At 35.0% G+C, this 25,083-nt stretch overlaps 1 protein-coding gene across 3 annotated transcripts in view; it reads right to left on the reverse strand.

Moving 5' to 3' along the window:
• CSMD3 (CUB and Sushi multiple domains 3) overlaps positions 1 to 25,083 on the reverse strand; it is a 929,671-nt gene that overhangs the window by 472,470 nt on the left and 432,118 nt on the right. For all 3 annotated transcript variants that reach the window (XM_054590414.1, XM_054590413.1, XM_054590412.1), the window contains one exon: positions 19,842 to 19,963. In XM_054590414.1, the coding sequence (XP_054446389.1) occupies positions 19,842 to 19,963 (122 nt within the window). The remainder of the gene's footprint in view (positions 1 to 19,841; positions 19,964 to 25,083) is intronic.

Raw genomic sequence — 25,083 nt, forward strand, 5'->3', positions numbered from 1 at the left:
GTTAAAAAGAGCATTTTGCTGCTTTTGTCTCTCAATAATTGGTCAACCTAATCCAAGGTATCTATTTATTGCTCCATTTATGCATCTATATCTATTTTTATATGGAGAATCTTTAACTTGAAGCTTTCTCAAAAATGAGATTAATTCAAAATTACAAAACACACAGCTATGATAGTGACAATCAGATATTATATGCTTTTACACAAAATAAACCATGCAGCGGGTTCTAATTTCCATCATCAGCTTACACTGAATATTACACAAAAAGTAATATTTTTCTTATTACTACAAGGCAAAAGGATGAAAGATATTAGCTTCTCAATTCACAGTTTTTGCTGTTAACTTTATTTTTTATGTGATTTCTTCAAGTATAGTCATTAATTAATGGATCTTCAAAACTTAATATCTATGGGAGATTTTGTTTACCTCCAAAAATATCTTCCTTAATAGGCATTTAGGTAGGAATCCAAAAGGTTAGGCCATAAGAGGATTTATTTGCCCCTGAATCCACTGCTTGCCACACCTATCCAGGGAGAGAGATTCCTAGCCTATGAATAAATATTCTTTTGGGTACATGGTTGGGTTAAGAGTGGAGAGATGTATTTATACTATTGTTTCCTGTTTTACAAACTGCGCTTTAATTAATAGCCTCTATTTTAAGTTTTGGATGTTATGATGAAACACAATTCAGATAATGTAAGTCCTCTAAGTAAAAACTCTCAGTTTATTTAACTCATTCTACAAATAGGTATTTAGAGCCCACTCTTTACCAGGCACAAGTCTATACAATAGTGTAGACTCACTGGCTCTGAGCTCCAGTGCTAGGGCAGCCGCTTGATAGACCCAGGGAACCACAGTGAGGAACTAAATTGTTTCGCTTCAGCATGAGGGCTGGAAGGGCAACTTTCTCCCAGACAGAAGTGCTGGCAGACACCACTGTCCCTTTGTTAAGCACCAGCCCCATCCAGCTGGCAGGTGCAGGCAGGCACCAAGCCCGAGTCTCCATCAACCTGACTAAAACTATTCACCCTGCCCTGGTGATTCCCTGAGACCTTTCCCCACCCACCTTACAGATCCATCCAAGCTGCTTCCAATGGCCTTTCCATGCAAATGGCTTGTCTCTACTTAGGCTATGGACTTTCCTAAAATCTTTCAAAAGTTCACAAAACCCAAACAAGCAGTAGTTGGCCTCAACATGCCCCATATATCTTAATAAACAGCCCCAAGCCAAGCAGTGGTGGCAATCAGCCTCTGTTCACAGATTAGCCTCTTCCATGCATCTCCTAGCCCAGCATAGGTAGCAACTGTCTTGTCTGCAGATCACTTTGTAGTTCATACAAAGTGGCCCCTCACTGGCCCAGGCAGCTGCTGATCTCACCCTGCTGCAGAGCACTTCCTCAGAGGCTCCAGATCCAAAACATCTGGTGGTCAGCTGAAGGCCAGACCAGAGCACCATCCAACAATTTCCACAAATAACACATCAAAAAGGTAGACTTGGTCGGCACCAGAGCCCCATTAGAGCAAATTTTATGCTGTGGTTCAGCACAACAGCTGTTCTCTTACAGTCACAACCAATCAACACAAGCAATCAGGCCAAGGATCCACTCACCATCCCCAGTGATATGCCAATTGCAATCAAGGCTCAGCTACAACAGGAGAACACACACAAATCACTCAAGTGGCACACATGGGGCACCCATGTCAGGAAACCAGAGATTGGTACCACTGGGCCTCACAGAACACCTACTACATGTGCCGCCCAACCAATATGGGCAGCTTTACCTAGTACATAGTGTAGAAATGCACACAGGGGGTCAGGCTAAATGAGGAGACAAAGGGATATATTCCAAATAAAAGAATGGAACAAAATTCTAGAAAGAGAACTAAAAAAAATGGAAACAAGCCATCTACCAGATGCAGAGTTCAAAACACTGGTTATAAGGATGATCAATGAACTTAGGAATAGAACCAGTGAGAAATGACTGAAGAACACATGATAGTGTGAATAGAAAACCTTATAGTCTCCACCAAAAAACTACTTGACCTAATAAATGAATTTGGCAAAGTACTGGGATACAAAGTCAATATTCAGAAATCGATGGCATTTTTGTACACCAACAATGAACTATCAGAAAAATAAACTAGGAAAAAAAAACCCATTTACTATTGCAAAAAGAAAAATAAAGCACCTAGGGACAAGTTTAACCAAGGAGGTAAAAGACCTGTACTCAGAAAACTATAGAACACTGAAGAAAGAAATTGAGGAGGATACAAATAAATGGAACCACACATTGATGTTCCTCATGTTCATGGATTGGAAGAATTAACATCATTAAAATGTCCATACCACCCAAAGCAATCTACAGAATCAACACAATTCCTTCTAAAATACCAATGGCATATTTCACTGATTTAGAACAAATACTCCAAAAATGTATATGGAACCAAAAAAGACTCCAAATAGCCCTAGTAATCTTGAGGAAGAAGAATAAAGTTGGAGGAATCGCAATACCTGATATAAAACTATACTACAAAGCCACTGTAATTGAAACAGCCTCATACTGGAATAAGAACAGATACATAGATCAATGGAAAAGAATAGATCCCAGAAATAAACCCACATTTCAATGATCAATTAATATTTGGCAAAGGGGGCATATGCATACAATAGAGTAAAAATAGTCTTTTCAATAACTGGTGTTGGGAGAATTGGACTGGTACATGCAAAAAAAATGAAACTAGACCAACAACTTACCAGAATAAACCATACACCAGAATAACTCAAAATGGGTAAAAGGCTTAATATAAGTTGTAATACCATAAAAGTCCTAGCAGAAAACATAGGCAGTAAAATTTCAGATATCCCACTTACCAATATTTTGCCAATATATATTCTAGGGCAAGGGACAAAAAGGAAATAAGCAAAGGGGACTACATCAAATTAAAAATCTCCTGCAGCTAAAGAAACCATCATCAAAATGAAAGAGCAACTGACTGTATGGGAGAACATACTTGCCAATGATACATCAGACAAGAATTTAATTTCCAAAATATATAAAGAACTCTTTTTTTAAAATATTGTACATATTTATTTTTAGAGAGGGTAAGGGAGGGAGAAAGAGGAACATCAATGTGTGGTTGCATTTTGAGCACCCCCTACTGGGGACCTGGCCCACAACCCAGGCATGTGTGCCTACTGGGAAACTAACTCGTGACCCTTTGATTTGCAGGCCGGCACTCAATCTGCTGAGACACACCAGTCAGGGCAATATATAAAGAACTCTTATGACTCAATACCAGGAAGACAAACAATCCAATTAAAAAATGGGCAAAGGACTTGAATAGGCAGTTCTCCAAGGAGGACAAACAGAGGGCCCAGAGATATAGGAAAAGATACTCAACATCACTAGCCATCAGAGCGATGCAAACTAAAACCACAATGAGATATCACCTCACATCTGCCAGAATAGCTATCATTAATAAATCAACAAACAACAAATGCCAGTGAGGGTGTGGAGAAAAGGGACCCCTAGGCCCTGTTGGTGGGAATGCAGACTGGTGCAGCCACTGTGGAATTTCTTCAAAAAATTATACAGTATGGAACGTCCTCAAAAAATTAAAAATGGAACTATTTTTTGACTCAGCAATCCCATTGCTGGGAACAAACCTTAAGAATCCAGAAACACCAATCAAAATAACTTATGAAGCCCTATATTCCAGCAGCGCTATTTGCAATAGCCAAGTGCTGGAATCAGCCTAACTGCCCATGAATAGATGAGTGGATCAAAGAACTGTGGTATTTACACAATGGAACACTACACAACAGGAAGAAAGTAGGAACTCCTACCTTTTGCGACAGCATGGATGGAACTGGAGAATATTATGCTAAGTGAAATAACCTAGTCAGTGAAAGACAAATACCATATTTACTCACTTATATGTGGAATCTAATGAATGAAATAAACTAATGAGCAAAATAGAACCACGGGCATAGAGACAAGGAACAGACTGACAGTGGCCAAAGGAGAGTGGGAAGAGGGGATAATGGGGGAAAGAAGGAGAAGGGAGTAGTCAAAGAATATGTATGAATGGCCCATGGACATGGACAATGGTGTTGGGATTGACTGTGGGAGCGGGGGATGGGCTAGACAGAAGAGGGCAAAGGGGAAAAACTGGGACAACTGTAATAGAATATCAATTTAAACATTTCAAGAAAATTAGCAAAAAAAAATGAAGAATATAATAACAGAAATGAAGAATGCATGAGAGAAACTATAGCAGATTTGATGAACCAGAGGACTGAATCAGTGATTTTAAAGACAAGGTAGTGGAAAACACCCAATCAGGACATCAAAAAGAAAAGAGAATTTAAAAAAATATAAGGTACTTTAAGGGGCCTCTGTGACAACGTCAACCATGCAGACATTCACATCATTGACATGACAGAATGAGAAGAAAGCAAGCAAGGAATTGAAAACCTAATAAAAAAACAATGATGGAAAACTTCCTTAACCTGACAAAGAAAATAGACATACAAGCCCAGAAAGCACAGAGATGAACCCAAAGATGCCCAGGCCAAGATGTATAATAATTAAAGTGCCGAATACTAAAATTAAAGAGAAAATCTTAAAATCAGCAAGAAAAGAGCAGTTAGTTACCTACACTAGAGCACTGATAAGACTGTCAGCTGATTTCTCAACAGGAACTTTCAGGGCAGAAGGGACTGGCTCAAAATATTCAGAGTGATAAGAGTCAAGTATCTACAAACAAAATACTCCACTCAGCAAACTACAATTTAGAATTGAAGAACAGATAAAGAGTTTCCCAGATAAGGAACAGTTAAAGGAGCTCATCACCACCAAACCAGTATTACAAAATATGTTAAAGAGACTTCTTCAAGAAGAAAAAAATATGTATAATAAAATGGCAATAACTACATATATATAAATAATTACTTTAAATTTAAATGGATTACATGCTTCAAACAAAATTTATAGGGTAGCTGAATGGGTAAGAAAACAAGACCCATACATATGCTGACCACAAGAGACCCACTTTAGATTGCAAAACATAAACAGACTGAAAGTAAAGAGATGGAAAATGACATTTCATGCAAATGGAGACAAAAAAACTAGGGTAGCAATACTTAAACAAGGTAGACTTTAAAACAAAGATTGTAACAATATACAAAGAAGAATACAGCAATTCCATTTCTAGGTATCTATTTGAAAAAACCCCAAAATGCTAATTTGAAAAGACATATCGATCCCTATTTCATTGGAGCATTATTTACAATAGCCAAGATATGGAAGCAACTTAAGTTCATAATAGACAAATAGATAAAGAAGAGAAGGTACATATATATAATGGAATATTACTCAGCCATAATAATTAAGAAAATTTTGTCATTTGTGACAACATGGATTAACCTAGAGGGTATTAAGCTACATGAAGTAAGTCAGAGAAAGACATAAATCATGTGATTTCACTTGTCTATGGAATCTATAAAACAAAATAAAGGAACAAACAAAACAGAAAGTTAGAGATACAGAGAACATTTTGATGGTTGCCAGATTGGAGGAGAGTTGAGGGGATGGGTATAAAAAGGGAAGAGGTTAAGATGTGCAAACTGGCAGTTATAAAAACAGTCCCAGGGATATAAACACAGCATAGGGAATGCAGTCAATGATATTGTAATAACTACGTATGGTGTCAGATGGGTTCTACACTTACCAGGTTGATCATTTTGCAAGTTATATAAATGACTAATTGTTATGTTGTACACCTGGAACTAATATATGTCAACTGTGCTTGAAGGTTAAAAAAAAAATTAAAACAATTCTAAGCAGGCTTTCTTTTATTGTATCCAAAGTGTTTTCTTCAAGTTTTAACGGTTACTTTCTGGGTTTACTCATTACTTTTCTTTCTTTTTTTTTTTTATCTATACAATTTTTTTTTTATTTTTTCAAATACATTTGTCTCTGCCTTCCCCCCACCACTTTCCCCTGCCCCCTTCCCCACTCCCACCTTCAATCCTTCCCCTTTGGTTTTGTCCATGAGACCTTGCTACACATTCCCCAACCCTCCCCTTCCCTTCCTTTTCCCCCCTCCCCCCCTCCCTCCAGCCCTCTTGTCTCTGTTCATTTATTTTCCTTCCAGTGTTGCTGGTCTTATTTTCCTTGCATCTTTGTATTGTTGGTTAGGTTCTGCTTATAGGTGAGATCATATGGTATTTGTCTTTCATACCCTGGCTTATTTCATTTAGCATAATGCTCTCTAGTTCCATCCATGCTGTCACAAAGTTTAGTAGTTCTTTTTTTCTTTCTGCTGCGTAGTATTCCATTGTGTAAATGTACCATACTTTTCTTTTTAAATCACTCATTGGAAGCTTCCTGAAGATGGTAAATTTGTCTTTCTTTTTAATCCATTGTAGACTTATCTTCCCATTCAGTAAAAGTGAAAAATTTCCTAAGAAAATTTTAGGATTTATTATATCAGTGTTCCTCCGGCCAGGCCAAGGTATATAAGGTCTTATATAGCTGCTCTCTCATGCTAGGGTTCATAATAGACTGAAAGTTTATACAGAGGAGGTCCTAACAGAGAAGGGGTACACTTACTGCATCATGTATCTGCACATTTTTCTCCCTCTCTCCTTTTTTTCCTCTTGGTATTATACAATGTGAGTGCCTATGCTGCCAGGTCAGAAGGAGTCTGAATCTCAAAGAAGATAAGTAATTCTGAGCAAAGTGATTAGAAAGATCGTGCACTTTGATGATAAATACCCTCTGTGACTCTGGTTGTATGAGGATAATCAAATCATCTATGTGACTCTCTTCCACATTGGTTAGAGACCCTAGAAGACCAAAGAGCTGAACAACAAACGCTGGATGCACAGGTACAAGACTGCACTTACCCTTCCCTAATACCTAGCTGCAGCTGTTGTTGAGGTGACGGGCAGCCGGCACCGAAAACAATGTCCCAGAATGGTGACTGTGGCTCTCACTAACACCAGGGTTGTCATTAAGATAACCTCCTACCCTGCAGTAAAATATCCCAGGGATGGGAAGCAAAAGCTCACAGCTCTCTCCAGTTCCTTTTTTAGGCTCTTAACAGAAGCCATTCTGACTTTCTGAGAAGCATCTCTTGTATGGTTCTGATGACTCATTTCAGCAACGAGTCTCCACAAGGATACTCCAAGTTCTCAAAGACGTGAGAACACCTGCAACCACACAAGAGAAACTTAAGCTCAAACACGGGTGCCTCAGTGACCTCTGGGGATGTGGTGGTAGTGGTGCTCATTGCAGTAGTAGTAGAAATTATTTATTATTCGTAGTAGTAATAGTAGTAGTAGTATTAACATTTTTGAACATGTTCTATATTCCAGAATTTGTTCTAAGTGTACTGTTTATTAACTCATATAATCCTTTCCAAACCCCTCTGAAAAAGGCATTATTATCTTTATGTTACTATTAAGAAAACAAAAAGCCCATGTAAGTTACATTTTTGGTGATCTGTGACTCATCATACTATTGTGCAATATGTACATCTGCATACACATAGGCAATTTTTATATTTTATATTGTAATATGAGAAAATGCAAGCACTAAGGTAGAAAATATAGAAAGGAAGTAGAATAAATATTTTCTTTTTTAATATAAACAGTGTAACAGGTAGGTGGTGATTCATCTTCAGGAGAAAGTGTTGAAAGTCGATGGCAATTATTGAAAGTATTACATTTTCATGTTATAAAAAATATGTTGCTTCAGTTTTCGAGATGTAAAATGAAGCTACATCTAACCTTATTGAAATTTCAACCTAGGATAATGTTCATTTAAATATGGAATTAACTAACATGTATAGGATGAGTTGTTAAAATATTATTTTAAGAATAAGAGAAATACAATACTTCTAAAATATATATTCTTTGCAAAAAAGAGAGATTTTGTTTTGTTTCTTATATCTCTTTGTGCCAGCATTTAGAAAATGATAATCATAAGCAAAAAGAAAAACAAAATTTTAAAACATTGTAATTATAGAAAAAAAATCTGAAAACTATACAATACTAGAAGCTCTTTAATAAGTTATAAAATAATCATACCTAAGTCATGAATAAATTCAGCATATTTTTATAGCCCATGCAGTGTCTTGTACACAAGTTATAAATATTTGAGAATTGTTTCGCTAACGTAAGAATATAAATGTTTTATGCTTCATTATATTATTGTATTTAGGTGATTTTTATAATATGAAATTGCATACAGCATTTGCTTATACAGATAGGTAGAGATTTTACAAGCTATCAACACCAATATTTAATAAACAAATATTTGTTAAATATTTATTGTGTTAGACACTTTTCTAACTCCAAGTCATAACCAAACGCATCTTCCCTTCTCTTTACTATAGAAGGACCTTCCCATTCTATAACTCTTACTTGAGATTAATGATTAAAAGAGTTGATCTTTTTAATTAATAGATGTGACAAATTAAGTATGTTTTATTTTGGAGATGTTTTGATATCTCTTTTACACAAATGGTTCTTCTTTACCTATTATACTGCCTTCTCTCTTTTTGCCTCTGTTTTGCACCATTAAAGATACTGTGATGGGTAGACGAGTGTTTTGAGAAAAAGAAAAGTATGTTCTGACTGAATAAAATACAGCATCTCAAAATAAGTTTAACAGGATTCCCATTGCACTTCCCTACACTAACAATGAAACAACACATCAATAATTCTATTACCTTTGTCTGGAAATTCATTTAATATTCTTAGAACTTCCCATGTCTTAAACCACTGAAGGGTGTTTGCTGACCAGCCCAAGTGGTAACCAGGAAATGCTGAGGACCTACTGTGGACATAAATGCTTTCCATAAATACTTCCTCTGTCCCTAAATACAAAGATAATCTTTCAGTACTAGATATAGAGAGTGAAGGCATGGAATGAAAATGGTACAGAATTTTGGAATAATTAAATAATATTTAAATCTGTCCCATGATAAATGGATCCATCTGGGAAGGAAAAGAGGCAGAGTGGGACAAAGTCAATATTTTAAACTTTCTCTTTCATATCTCAGCTAGTAATTAATTCCCTGTCTCCTTTGCTTCAGCGTGTCCCATTTGAAGACAACATCCCTTAAATGACCTCTGCTCTCCCATCTCCAATCTGCCCTTCCCTTTCCCACCTGTGGTAAACAGAATACTAGCCTCCCAAAGATGACCATGCCTTAATCCAGGGAGCCTGTGAATATGTACCTTACATGTTAACAGACTTGCAGATGTGATTAAGATTAAGGACTATGAGATGAACAATTTATCGTCTATTGCCCACATGGGCCCAATCTGATTAATTACACAGTCCTTAAAAAGTAGAAGAGAAGGGTAGAAGACTGTGTCAATGAAGTGTGATGCTAGAAGAACTAGACCTGGATTTGAGGATGGAGAGAGGTGGCTGGAATGACCCTCAGGGGAAAAAAAAGAGAGAGGACTTTGGTCCTATAACCACAAAGAATTGCATTCTGCCAACAGCATTAATTATAGGATATTTTCTTCCCTAGAGCTCCAGAAAGGAACACAGCCTCCTTAGACATCAGTTTTATTGAAGTGAAGCCTGTACTGAACTGGTGGTCCACAGAAGTATAAAATAATGCATGTGTTGTTTGAAGCAAAGTTGATGAAAATTTGTTGATGGCCATCACCATCATAATGCCATCCCAGCATTATAACTTTTACATTCTTTAGTGTGGCCACTTACTGGACAAATTTAGACAAGCCACTTAGGTTCTCTAAACTCGTTTCTTCATGTATAAAATGAACACAATAATAACAACTATTTCATATACTTAATGAGAGGATTGAGATGACATATAAAAAGAACTTAGAAGAGTTCCTGACATATGTGCTCAATCATGTCTATTTTAATGTATTAATATTCAATAATACAATATTAATAATATTAATACTATTATTTTCCTAATACCTGTCTTCTTACTAGGAAGTTCTTAAACTGGAATATTCCTTATTTATGCAGCAATTTTTGACTCAATCTATGCAATAGGGTTTGGAAAACCTTTTCCAAACACCCTATTACCCCTTCTTCCATGGTAGCAGGGTTTCTATCTGGTGCAAAGTTACCCTAAATAAAGATGATATTTTCCATTTCTCTTGCAGCTGAGTATAACCATGTTGCTAAGTTATGGTATAAGTAAATAAGCAAGCAAGTAAATAAATAAATAGTTTTATAGCTGATTGCAGAAATATTTCTTAAGAGATAGCTTGCATTTTTGTCCTTTACCCTCCTTCTTCTTTACCTCTTCCCCTATTCTGCTGCCTGGAATGGGTGAGACACCATGCTGGGACCTGAGACACAATGCTGGACCCTGCGGGCAAGGGCTCCTCCCTGGGAATGGTGGGATAGTGAGGCCTCATATGTCACTGAGGAATCCTGTGGCAGTGCCACCATGAGTCTTGGACCACACCTTGTTTAAATCTCTCTTGTAGTTGGGCTTTCTGTCCCTGACAGACAAACCTAATCCTAACTGGTAAAATTGTGTATTCCGGTACTTTTAATGAAAGATGTCTTTGTCTAGTCACTCATTTTCTTCCCCTAAGCCATCTCCTTCAATTTTTATTTGGCTGTATAAAGTACACTAATTGCCTCCATATGTGTGAATTATTTCATATTTATGCCTAATCATCATGTAGCACAACTTTGACAATACATATTACTTTAAAACAATTGTAATATTGAAATTAAAGTAATAAGAACACCAATAGTTAGTAGTGAGAGGAGTAGTGTAAAGAAAACTAAAAGTACTTTGTTTTTTCATACTCTGTCTCTTTTTTTTTTATAAGAATCAAAGTTCTGAGGAAAAACTAATAAACATGAAAATAAACCAGTGAAATTTTTAAATGGGAACATTTAATCATTTCTTTCAATATTCATTTGATAACTCCCAGTAGCATGACAGCTACTGTACCAAATGTTAAGGAAGCAAAGATTCAAGCATGGTTTTTGTCCTTAAAGGTTAAACTAAGGAAAACAGATGAGTAAACAGATAACTACAATATAATGTGATAATTGGTGAGCTAGTATGCAGAGCAGAATGCTAAGCCAATCTACGAAGAAAGAATGACAAAGGTTTCATGGAAAAATAAAACATGAACTGCATCCTAGCATATGGCCAAGAATAACCGGGATCACAGTTTAGAGAGGTGCAAACAGAGAGGGGAAGTGCATTCTTCAAAGAGGGAGCAGCAGGTCCTCCAAACGAGAGGCCTCTGTAATGTGCCCACATGAAGTGGGGTGTTGGGGCAGGAGCCTGGAAAGGCGACAGTAGTTCAGGTTGTCGATGGACTGATTCGTCCATGAAGCTACGTGGATCTATTTAAATATTTTATCAAGGAAGAAGATATTTCCTTTCAGAATAAAATGTGACACCGCATTTGTTAACAGTCTGAGGGTAAGCAGTGAAATGAGATGAAGGTTCACCAGTTCAAAGGTTGGTTGATAATCCAAAGGAGAAATAATGGAAACCTAGATGGCAGAGTTAGGCAACTTTGAGGCATATTAATGAGCTAAACTGAATTCATCAGACTTTGAATCTAGATGTGTGAAGTAAGAATGTCCAGTGAACAGGCTTGACTTCAGAACACTGAGGAACATAAATTTTAACGATGTGGTAAATGAAGATGAGTGCTGGGAAAAGACTGAGAAGGTAGGAGAAAATTTAGGAAATTGGAAAACAAGCAAGAAGAAGGGAAAGTTTCAAAAAGAAAAAAATAATTGGCAATCTCAGAACTGTAGACCTATATCTATCATTTTCATTTTATTATTTTTGATTGTTAAACTATATGTTATGAAATATAACATGTATTATTGAAATTTAATGCAGATTTTTGTTAGCATAAAAATAAAGAATAAATAACTGCATTCCTCCAACCAGGGATAATCCTTTTAACATTATGAAATATTTTTAAATTTTTCATGTATTTATTTTTAGATGCCTATTCAATGTGGCCACCTAAAATTATTTAACTTAAATAAATTAATTCAAATAAATAAACCAGTTTGATCAGAGGACAGGTCCCATCGTGAGGGGCTGTGAAGAGCCAAGAAGGGCTACAGAGACAGGAGAGAGACAGTGAAGAGGAAAGTCAGCACTTTTGACAGTCCCCTACTCCCAAGGCTGAGGTGTCCTATAAATGGCGATCACAGCCACTCTGCCTGGCTTGGGGAACTTCTGGTTTGTTTTCGGTCCTATTGATTTATACCAAGACCTGCATTTGACTCCTAAGCTGTTTCTGAATCATGACTTGGTAAGCTTTGGTACGCCTTGGTAAGCCCAAATGGCTCTGATTTCAGTTTACCTCTGACCTGCTGCTGCAGGTTTGCACCCTCTTGTCCCTACTCAGCTATAGCAGACACTGTCAGTACTCCATCCAAATAGATCCTCCTGGATGCTTCCTGTTCTTTCTGTTATCTGTTTGCTATCTTCCAAATCCATTTGCCTCTAAGTCTTCTGGCGACTGCCTTTGAGTTATGCGACTGGCTTTGTCCATACATGAGTCCTAAAGGACCTGCCTAACCCTTAGCCCATAATTATGGCCTGCAGAAATAAGAGATCCCAGCTCCCTTGCTCTGAGTTGCAATAAATTTTTTCAGATGTAATTTACACTGCATGGAATCAGGCTGAACCTTAGATTTTGCCTGAACTTGTTCTCTTGCTTCACTACTTATTTCCTGTCTTGCTTCCTCCACTTCCTTAATAGTTTTCTGGGTACACTTTCCTAACAAATCACTTGCATACAAATCCTTGTCTTAGGTGTGCTTTCTGCAGAAAATACAGCTGCAGTCTGCAGAGGTTAGCAGTCACCATGCCAGGCTGAGGCCTCAGACCTGGCATGGACACTGGTTGGCACATGTCCCCAGACTCCAGCTCTTTGGCACATAGAACTATTGCCTAATGTGGTCAGGCCAAATTAAGTGGCAGAAGGCTAGTTGTGGTGATGGAACAGTGACAATATGGAAAGCCTTCTAATAATAGTGTTACGGTAGAAGTCAAGGGTGTGTTCTGGTGCCTGCAGAGTTTATGGGGAGAGCCCTGAGTGGGGATTTTATGGGTCTAAACACAAACCATGGGCTTAAATGTTGCATTAAATACATGAATGAAATATTTAAAATCAATTATCATAATGTAAAATTGACCTTTACTACTTCTTTCAAAAATAAAAAAATAAAAGAATCTCCTAGAATGGTATATCAGCCTGGGAAAGGTTGTCCTTATTTACCTGCAGTTACATTTGAGATGGGTGTCCATGGAAAGGTCAAGGGAGAAACTCCCACCTAGCGTGTCGCATCAACAGAAACCAAATCTCTGTCAGGGTAACGTGAAATGTTACAGTGAAATGTTGTCAGAACTGTATGAAAAAGCTGGTAAACTTTGTTTTATGAGTAATCATAAATAATTACAGGTATAATAATACCTAATAATATACAGGTATAATATACAGCTATAAATATCACTTGATATAATGTAAATATTGTTGACAGTTATTTATAAAGCAGTATAAATGGCAACAAAATATCTTCTATCCAATGTGCACTAATTTTAGATTATGGATCAAAATGTCTAATTAGTTCTCACATATTCCATATATATTGTTTATTCTTATCAATTAGCTCTTTTATTTATACAACAAATGGTAACTGAGGAACCATTGTAACTAGGTACTATTTTTATGCTTGAACATCCTCAGTTACTCAACGTATCTCAACTTATGTATTATAGTCTGTTTGATACATCTTCCACCTAAAAATAATGTTTGGTGTTAGGGATAGTATAAATAATAAGCATATATAATACTTTACATTTGCAAGGTAATTTCCAGTGTATAAAGTCTTGTTTAGTTTATGAACTTGTGTGATTGACATGGCAGATAGAGATGATCATTCCTGCTTTAAACATGAGGAAATGAGATTCAGAGAGGAGAAAAAAATTCAGGACATTAGACTCTTAGATAAAAACTCTATGCATTATTCTATATAAAATAATGAGAAAGTTATTTATAAATAGGTCAGGAAGGTCCAAAGTGGGTTCTTAAGCATATAAACTTAAAAATCATGCCAGTCCCTTGACCCTCTTCACAGATATGCTTAGGTTATAGCAAACGACATTCTCTGAATTGTAAGGGGCAAATGTGAGCCAAATTTGGAATATATATATAGTCTTGGAGTACAAAAAACATTGTGCTTTTGGCTAGTGTTATTACATTTTAAAAAACCCCTGACAATTCTTATTCTTTTGATGACCAATTTTATTTCTTCTGACACTTAAGACTTCTGCTAAACTAGTGAGAACTTTAATCTGAACTGAAGTTGACCTCATATGCCTGTCTTTATTCTCTCTGAATTATATTCTATGCTCAATTAATTTTATCTTTCATCACTAACCTCCCAATGGATTTTATTTCCTCAGTTGTGAGATTTGCTGACATCCTTGAGACATCAACATTACTCTTCTAAGAATCATTCAGTGTTGATACAAGAGCATTCCACTTAAAATGAGAGCAACGACTGGCCAAAAATTTTAAAGAATTCAGTTCTACAACTTTCTCATCTTAGTTCTGCATATTATACTAAAGAATTATTTAATTAAAAACTGTATAAATTTGCGATCAGTTGATATGTTTATATTTGAAGAACCACTTCTACAAATACATTATATAATTTTCAATACCAATGACATATATTTATATTTGAAAGTAAATACAAATACACTTGAGGTATTCATTCTGTAATTCTTCCATGGATATTTGAATCTTGGGGTGGAAATGGATGGTGTTCAATTATATAAATGTAACATTAAAAAATACATGCAAAATATACAAACATATTTCCAGTTAGGTACCCTATTTATTCACCTTTGCAAGCTGTTCATATACTGTTTATTATAACTTTGACTTTCCTCCTAAGAATTACTTTGTGATCTTATCCTGTCTTGTGACTTCAAATAACATCTATATGCTAACCGCTTGCAAAGTTGGGTTCCTGTTTTATAAAGCCCATACTACCAACTCTTAGATTCTGTAACAGCATATTTTCTATTTTCTTCCTCCAGCACTAAAGATGGTGTCTGCCAATATGCCTATTGCTTATGCATTATTTTTTCTTATTTCCAAGTTAAAACACCTGTATCAAAAATCCTTCAAATCAATTCAACATGTTTTAAATAGCTAAAGTAGATTTTATTTTTCCTGACTAGACCCTGATTGATACATCCCTTGGTATCAACAGGAGCCCAAGAAATAGACTTTCAAACATGGAATTTTGGGGAGTGCTTTGCTTATATTTTGGTCTTGACATAGCAGGGCTCTTGGTCTTTTGAAAGTGGCATAAATATTATTTAATTTTTTTTATTACTTGAGATTGGAATGAAACACTGAAGGCGAGGTTTGAGGGGGGTGTGGCAAGCGGTTGTTGCAATGATGAGTATCATACCCAAAACTGTAAGGACTATGGAGTCAGGTGACCATTAATAACCTTACTGGAGTCAGAAAAAAGTTAAATAACAGTGAACAGGAGACCTTCATTGGTGACCCTGTGGCACTGGGCAGACATGGCTGAAAATTATACCCATGATTTAATTATGCAAGTTGCATAATTACAATGTATGATGAACTTACAGACTCTCAATTTCTCATGTGAAAATCTGAATATTAACTGAGAAGGAATGTGATCCTATAATTTGAAATAGGCAATTTGGATGCTTCATAATAAAGCTGAGAATCATAAAACCCCAAGTCTTTCAATCACCTCTGCCAATGGGAGCACCCATTCTTCTCTTTCCTTGAAGACCCTGTAAAGACTTCACCTGAGACAATTCCCTTGCAATAGAACATTTATTCCCCTCAAGAGCCATCACTGTCACTTCTCACATTCTCTGAAGCAGAGCAGTCAAACTCTCCATGGTGGGGGCAGCGTTCAGTATTTCCCCTGCACAAGATGGCAGCCACCAGCAAGGTGTGGCTGTAGAGCCCTTGAAGAGTAGCTTTTTGGAATTGAGGTGCCCCTTAAGTGTTGAACATGCTTTGAGTTTCAAAGAGTTAGACTGGAAAAAAAATATGGTAAATTACTGTATCAATAATTTTATGCTAATTACATGTTGAAATGAAAGAATTGGGGTTAAATAAAATAGAATTCTAAATTTAATTTCATCTTTTAAAAATGTAACTACTAGAAAATTTAAAACTATATGTGTCTCACACTATATTTCTGTTGGACAGTGCTGGTCTAGAGAGCCTTCAAACAATTCCACACACATAGATCAAAGAATTTTGAAAACTACATTCTTCTACAATTTTAAATGACATCTAGTTGAAAAAAAATTCTAAGTGTGAGTAGATGCAAAGAATGTAATTTCTATTTTACTCTTATTTTATAAATATCAAAATATAGTTTCTTTAAAATCTTGTATCATTAGTTCAGGTGGAGTTTTTCCACCATATGTTAAAATGGAAAAACCTGTTAAAGCAAACAGACAAGTCAGAAATTCTTTGTGTTGAAAAAGTCAAAATTTGTGTTTCACTTAAAAACAGTATATAATATACTTCTATGTATTGTGAATTTTAGTTCCAGTATAGACAGAGATATAGATAGATGGATTCAAAATAGGTACCTAGTTGGATGAAAGACACATAGATAGATAGATACATGCATACATAATATAAAATGCATAGACAAAGAGATGGGCCATTCAATAAGTTTGTTGATTGGCTAGAATAAGGTTGTCTCCTTCAACTATATCTTAGTGAAGCTATTTTTTGCTTTATTCTCAAAGACTTTTACTCAGGAGCTATGCACCTGGAATTTCTTACTCTTAATCTCCAGAGTTTTATTTACACTCAATTAAAGTAAAATATTAATATTTCAAGGGGAAAAAGTAATATATGCCTTTCTTTTTACATTGTGAAAGACAGTTGGAAAAGGGAGAGTGATAAAAGAGAACAAATGGATAGAACAGAGTCATTGGGTGGGACAATGTTAGAAACTAGAGTATCTTAAAATGGTGTCCAGGCCCCCCAGGTACACCTAAGGAATTGCTTTTGTATCCTGAGGATACATATGCCTTAGATTAAAGACAAATGCACTAGACCACCTATCCTAAGGAAGATTATCTTCATAAAAGTTAAGAAAATATTCAAGACAGAATATTACTTATTTCACACATGAATCTAATGTTAAAAGCATATCTTAATTCAAGAAGAACAATTAATTCTACAATCAGATTATTTAAAGTGTCAACTCTAATATTTTCACTTCCTGTTATGAAGAAATCCTCAATTGCACTCATCTCTGAAATGCTATAATTAAATGGAACATTCCCTTACAGAGGTTTGTGGAAAGGGTATAAAATAACCTTAAAGTTACGTATTACTATAAGATTGTAATGCTCAGACATTCCATTTTATTTTTAGTAAGCTTAACGGCAATGTTAATATACTGATCAGTAAAAATGACTATAATTTAAAGTTTAATATTTTAGTATGATTCACAGTTACCTATAAATTATTCAGCCACATCATCGAATATGGAAGAAAATAGTTTGTAGTAATGTTTTTCTGCATTCATATATAAGCTAAATCTAACAAATAACTGAAGCATGTTTCCTGACAGGATGGCAAAATTTGGCAATAATAACTGCTATCATTTAAAGTGATCCTACTTTGAATCAGACATTTCACGTTTTCTTATCTAATCAGTAAAACAACTTTATGATATGGTAGTATTAGAGCTAAAAGATTTTTGAAAAAACCAAAAACTGTGGTTTAGAGGACTCAAGGATCCTGCCTGCCTAAAATTGTATCATATCAAGAGTACAGTCCAAATTGGAAACCAGTTCAGTCTAGTATCGTTCAATTTCAAATCTCAAAGGTTTTCTTTTTTTCTTTCATGCTCTCTTTTTTATCTACCATACATTCGTATTGTATATTTAGAACATCATGATTACTTTTCAAGCTAACAAACATACAGAAAAATATGAGCAATCATTTTTGAGGAAAATTATAAATACTAAGGGATTAAGAATGTTGGTTAGTTGGGGGATATATCGATTAGGAGAGCTGTGTGCTTATGGTTCATGCCAGCAAATGCCTTCCAAAAACGAGTTTCTACTGTGGTAATCTAAGCAAGCAAAACTTTAAATAGTATTTTTTCAAACTATACATTACAGCTTTTTAGGGCATGATAAACATGATTTTGTGAGGCATGACCAACATTTTAAAGATAAAGTACAATACATTAGAATAAAAACTAGTGCAGTACACTTTTGTCGTAAGAGAAAATATTCTGTGGCCCTGTGTGTGTATGTGTACGGGAGAATGACCTGGGACACGATAACGCAATGTCAAATATAACTCTGCTGTGCGCCACGGTTAAAAACACTTGTAAACCAATTTCTATAGATTATCTTAAAATAGAGGTAGCCAACAGATTAAAAATTAATGTTCCCAGTCGGCTATTTGATGAAAGTAGCAAAGAAGTAAAAGTAATTATGTCCTCCTTAGAAAATAAATTGGATTTTTTTTTAGGAAGAAAAAGGGGAGATAAAAGTTTGGCAGATTAGGTCAGATAAACAAGGAGAAATGTGACGACCTCTGTGAAACTTCAGGTAACTCAGTGATGAGAATAAATTAGACTGAAGAGAGCAGATATCTTTTAGAACAGAAAATAATTACCACATTTTGATGACAATTATAGGTAATTACCATGGCACAAAAAAGATTTCTATCTCCATGCAAGATTAATACCATGTGTTGGTTCCGCACTTTACAATGAACTCACTTCATGCTTATCTTACTGTAAGATATAACCTCGTAAATAGCGCATACCTCATCAAGTGCACAGCTCTGACCTTTGCTATTTATGTAATCTTAGGCAAGTTATTTAGCCTCTCTGTTGAATGCAGGAATAAAACTATCTACCTTGTGGGGGAGTCTTATAAAGATTAAATAATTCATAAAGAGTCCTGCAAATTTTACCTGACATGTTGCAAAGTGTTCAATAAACCTGAGCTTATTTTTCAGTGCTTCATGATTTTTATTTTCTCAGCAACCCATAATTTGCACAGAGACGGTAATCGATAAATAAACATTTGTTGAATTGAACTGAACTGATGGCTTAGGTCGGGTGGTGAAAATGATTTCCTCTATACATTCGTAAAAGCAGGGGAGAGCAAGAGGGGAAAACAAGGCAACCTTTCAGTTGCTCTTATACTCATTCAGAATTATTATTTTGTTTGATGTGTTGTAGCACATACATATTTAGAGATATTACTCCCTTTTAGTGAAAGAGAAAGACAATCTAACCTTTTCAAATGTTACGAGTCTTCTGTTAGTTCAGAGCACATTAAATTACTGATAATAAAGAATAGTTGTGTGACATATGGCAGTAAAGAAACACTGACATCCAACTATGTTTAAAAACATGATATACCTGAATAATATGTCAAGCAAAAAAGATACGAAATGAAAAGCCGTGATTCATGGCTTCTTTAAAAAAAGAAAAAATATATACTTACAATCATCAAACACATGTCTCAGAAAGCATGAATTTATAATTTTAATGTGCTGTCAATTGGATGTGTTAGCATCTGGGAGTACAACTGTATTACTTTTAATTTATTTTCCCCAAATTGTTCATATAAGTTTATGTTCCATATAACAGATAAGTAGAAAAGATTTCAGAAATCATTCTTTCGGTAGGAATTTTCTTTACAGCACTTTCCTCACTCTCCTTGCCATTGGTTCTCTGGCTCTGCTTTTCTACCACAGACCATGGCCTCACCTTATTTGTATTCACCGCTGTGATGACCCAGACGCACTGTGCGTTGCTGTCATACTGGAATGGGAAGTTGGGAGACGTAAACGTTCCGCTTGGTCCTTGAAGATTAGAGCCACACGTCTTCACTAAAAGAGAAGTTGCATTTTAAGTGAAGAGCATATACCATATGCAAAATCATAACAACGAAATAACTTGCAAATAGACTTTAAATGCAAAATTGCACAAGTATAAGCACACTGGCTTGGTAATGTTCACATATCAAAATGAAAGTGTTTTGGCTGTTTTTTTTAACCCATTAAAATTCACAACTCAATATTTTCAACAATTGAAAACTGGTGGTGAATAAAATGTCCTTTGATTGTAAGTAGGTTAGTTTAATTAGAGAAAAGGTAAATTTATTCAATATTGTGTTAACAAAAATCTACAAAGACATAACCAAAAAAAGCTTTGGATCGATTAAGCAAACTAAAGGGTAGTGTTTTCATTTAACTACCTTAGGACACATAATAGCATAATTGAGGCATCAATATTAAAAGTACTTTTTCTGTTCTAATAACTGTGAATTGGAACACAGAGGCTACACAAAAAGCTACATGGAAATAATTTAAAGTCCCACAAAAGTTAAATGTTCGAGCATTTCCTCTAACCCTCCTTTCTTCTACCAAACAAGAGAGCTTGTGACTGCACTGCATTTGTCTTAATGTCCTTGTTTTCCCTAGAGTTTATAGCTTGCAATTGAAATGGTCACTTTTAATTTTCTCTTGCTTGTTTCTGATTTCCAAATTTAAATAAAACTGCTATTTTGTAACAAGAAAAAAACCCAATGTATTTTCTTCCTTTATTATTAATTGCCAATCTTTCCTTTTTTTATTTACTGTCTAACTTCTTGTAAAGTTTGTATGCTCACTACTTAATTTCCTTCTCTTCCATTCACTCTGGTGTTTTCTAATTTTTTTAACTTGTTATTTTTCCCCCAATTTCCATGGTATAAAGTAGTTCCACACTTTGGCTTATTTTAAACTACCAGAGGCTTATCAAAGCCTCACAAATTTCTAAGTATTTCACATTTGGCTCTTTCTTCACAGTTCTATTGATAATTGATATGTAATAGTGTATACGTTTAAGGTGTACACCATTTTGACTTCACACACACACACACACACACACACACACACATTGCCATATAATAAAGTTAGCTAACGCAGCCGTCACATCACGTAATTACTATTTGTGTATGTGTTTGTGTGGTGAAACTACTTAGGATATTTTATATTCTCTTAACAATATATTAATATAGTATTATTAACTATATTCCCCATACTGTACATTAGATCACCAGAAGTTATTCATCTTACAACTGGAAATCTATTCCCTTTAAACAACTTCTCCCTTTTTCTCCTAATGGCTTCATTTCCACCTCTGGCAATTTCATATTCTCTGTTTCTATGAGTTTCCTTTTTTCTTTTGTATTTTTACTGTATGTAAATTTTATTGAGATATAATTCACATACCATAAAATTCACCTTTTAAAATGTATAATTAAGTGATTTTTCCAGGAAAGTCACAAAGTTGTACAGCTTTTACCACTACCTAATTCCACAACATTTTCTATTTCCCCTTTATAACCTCCTCTGCTTTCTCCCACATCCCCCTCCCCCCAGCAATCACCACACTTTTGTTTGTAGATTTCCCTCTCTCTCTTTTTTCTTTTTTGTTCAATCCCTCCATCACCCCCACTCAACCCCACCCCCCCACAGCCGTCAGCCTGCTCTCTATCTATGAATCTGTCTCTATTTTGCTTGTTATTTCATTTTGTTCATTAGAGTCCAATATGGGTGAAACCATATGGTCTTTCTCTGAGGGCCTTATTTCACTCAGCACATGCTCCCCAGGTCCACACCTGCTGTCCTAAATGGTAAGCATTTTTCTTTTTCACATTTCACATACAAGTCAGCTCACTACACACAACTTCTTAATAAGCCATCCATACTCATTATTCCATTTTTTCTCCCCCATTCACTTTTGAAAGTATTTCCATTTTTCTTCTCCTATTTCAGTGTTGATGTTGCATTTTCAACACCAACAATGATCGTCAAATTGCTAAATCTAATATCTCTCCATTTTTTCCACATACTGGATTTCCAGCAGTCATGGAAAAGTGTTGTTCAACTTTGAAATTATCTGCCTTCCTTTTCCCAGCCCTGAAACTGTCTGGATTGTTGACCTGTTTGTTTAAAATATTTATGATCCATACTTTGTGTCCTAGTTCTACTTTTTTCATCTAACCCTTAAGTAGCATAATTGTAAATTGATTTAATGACCTCTTTTCTCTTTTTATAATGACCTCTCTGAAGAGGTCATTTGTTTTTGTTTTTCAGATTTTTTTCCGATTAGAGAGAATCTAATTCACTGCTACAATGGTAACGTCTGTGTTGATAGCTCTCAAATCTACATCAACAATTCTGCCATCTCTCTTGATTTCTAGAGTAATTTTCTGTTTGTTGGACATTCCATGAAATATTTTAAAGGTGCTTTTAGTTAAGCCTTTCTGGTCGAATCTCTCTACCTCTCTCCCATTAATATAAGCACTCCTGAAGACCTACATACTCCTCTTCTTAAGCGTCTTATTTTCCTTCTTTTCTTCTCTTCCTGATACCTATTGCTTCATCATCATATTTTTCCTGGACTAGAAATTGCTACTTAACCCCTTCTTATACTCCATTTTTTCTGTTTTATCTTCATTAGTGCTATTTTATTTTTCTTCCTAAAATATAGATTTGATCATTTTAATTAATGGCATAAAATCTTGATCTCCTGTTTCCTATAGCATAAATTAAAACTGGTTAATATAGAATGTAAAATTGATTCTTGTGAGGACCTAGATCGCCTTTCCAATGCAATTTCCTGCTCTTTTATACAGCCGTATACTCAACTTCTGCCAGAAAAGAATTCTTGCTCTACCATAAATGTAGCATACTCTTTATAATTTTCCACTTTCGCTATGATGTTCTTAAAGTCTAAAATGTGATTCACTCTTGCATTTGCCTGCAGAAATGTTATTCTTTTAAATAAAGCTATGCTGATGCACTGCTTTTTTATATAGAAAGTGTTCCCATTTTTTCCACTCAGGGTTCTGTAATGGGCAATAGTACTTACAGCATGTTATTTGGACAGCACATATACTAAGATGTTTAGATGCTAGTGATCTGATAGAAAGTGTAGTTATAAATATTTGAAGAACTTATTGCAACACAAATTTTATAGTAATCAAATGACTGGTTTGAAGTTAGTACAATAGAAAGAACTTTCTTTTGGGACACAGTGCTTCTTTGAGTGGCACTTACTACTTGGTATTTCGCTGGTATGCTTTGTTTTCTAAAAAGTATACACACTTATAATCTTTTATAGACAGGGCTTTGTTTATTAACTTTGTTCATTAACTACTAGTTAATTTTTATAGATTTTATGTATCTATGATTATCTTTTTTCCTTCATTTTTTTATTTTTTTTGTGATACATTTTAGTTATTTATTTTATTGTATTTTTTCCATTACCATTTAGTCCCCATATAACCCTGCTCCTCCTGCCCCAGCATAATCATATTGGAAAACTGTTTGGCAGCATCTACTAAAAGACTATATAGATAGAAATATAATAGTTTTACTATTAGGTATGTACCCAACAAAATGTAGACATATGTGAACTAAAAAATATATAAAAGAAACATTCATAGATCATTATTTGTAAGAACTCCAATTAGAAACAACCCAGTTCTAGAATGGAAATATAAACTTTGGTACATATATATTTTTGTTTGTTTTTGTTTTTCAATTTTTTTTTAGATTAATTGATGAAGTTGTTATTTTACAATATGTTGTATGTTGTATCAATACATTCTTATTGTTTCCTCAGGTCAAATACATACACTTAACTATGCCTTGAAAAATGCCTAAGAATAAAGTTAATTGTTGTGTAGCCTGTTAAAATTAGGGACGTTGGTATAATGGTGTATGTACACAGCTTTCTGCATTCTGCAACTTTTCTGTAAGTCCAAAATTATTTTGAAATAAAAATCTTTACTAAAAAAAGAATAAGTTTAAGTACAATGAAATATGTTTTGGTTCAACTGTAACCCTTGGACATTTAGATTTATGCTGAATATATAACATTTTTACAACACAAGACAAGCTAAAATTTTGTATTTTGGTTGAGTAATAGTTATGATTCACAAGTTAAATATTCTTTTTTGTACAAAATATACCAACTGAGGCCTGTCTGAAGAGATCTCTAGGTCTATTGTGCTCTAAAGTACCTCTCTCACTCTCTCCTTCTGGAATCTTCATGATGTTTTTATAATATTGAGGGACTTTTGTGATCCTGCCCTATTTTGTGATCCTATTATAAAGATTTGAAAAATTTATAAAGCTCCTAAGGAATTACTCACTTGTAATTTCTTAAACACAGTGAGAACATTCCCACTTTAAGACTTTAACATTTGCTGGTTTATTTTCTCATTTTGTATAGCTTTCTGCTCAAATATTTCTCAATAAATAATCTGCTCTGATTAATCTACAAAAACTTTAAATTTATAGGTATCATCCTCACCTACACATACACAGGTATCTGTCTTTATATTCAGGTGTATACACACATATACATATACAAGTGTATGCATACAGTGTTCATTGTCCCTTTTCCTTATTTTAGAATGACAGCTTCATGAGAACAAGGACTTTGGTCTTGTTCACTATTGTTTCTCCAGTGCCTAGAACAGTGCCAGGTACATAGTATGTAATAAATATATAACTGGATGAATAAACAAATTATTAAAATAATGAGAATCACAACAGAGGTTTCTTGTTCATTTCTGGTTTGCACGTTCTCTCTCTCACCCTTACTTTTGGATGTAGTGGCAATTCAAGCTACCACCCTTGGGTGGATATTCTCATCCAATGCGGGTACACAGGCAGTTGTGTGAACAACTGAGTTTTATTGTCTGTTTCTCTGAAGCTGTTTTAGAAATATTGGAAGATTTTTAGTAAGAAACTTTGTTTTTGTTATATCTATGTCTTTTAAAGTAAAGTAGATGAAGTCCAAATAGCTTTGTGGTTTGTGTATCTTCAATTGTCCATACATCTTCAACTTACTTGGTGTTTGGACTTGAGCAAATCCAAATAATCTGGATCTCAGTCCTTTCACCTATAAACTTAGACAGGTGATATCACTCTCTGATAGGCATGAAATA

This window comes from Pteronotus mesoamericanus, unplaced genomic scaffold (assembly GCF_021234165.1).
Source record: "Pteronotus mesoamericanus isolate MK-2021 breed Mesoamerican mustached bat unplaced genomic scaffold, CSHL_Meso_final scaffold_174, whole genome shotgun sequence".
Lineage (NCBI taxonomy): Eukaryota > Metazoa > Chordata > Mammalia > Chiroptera > Mormoopidae > Pteronotus > Pteronotus mesoamericanus.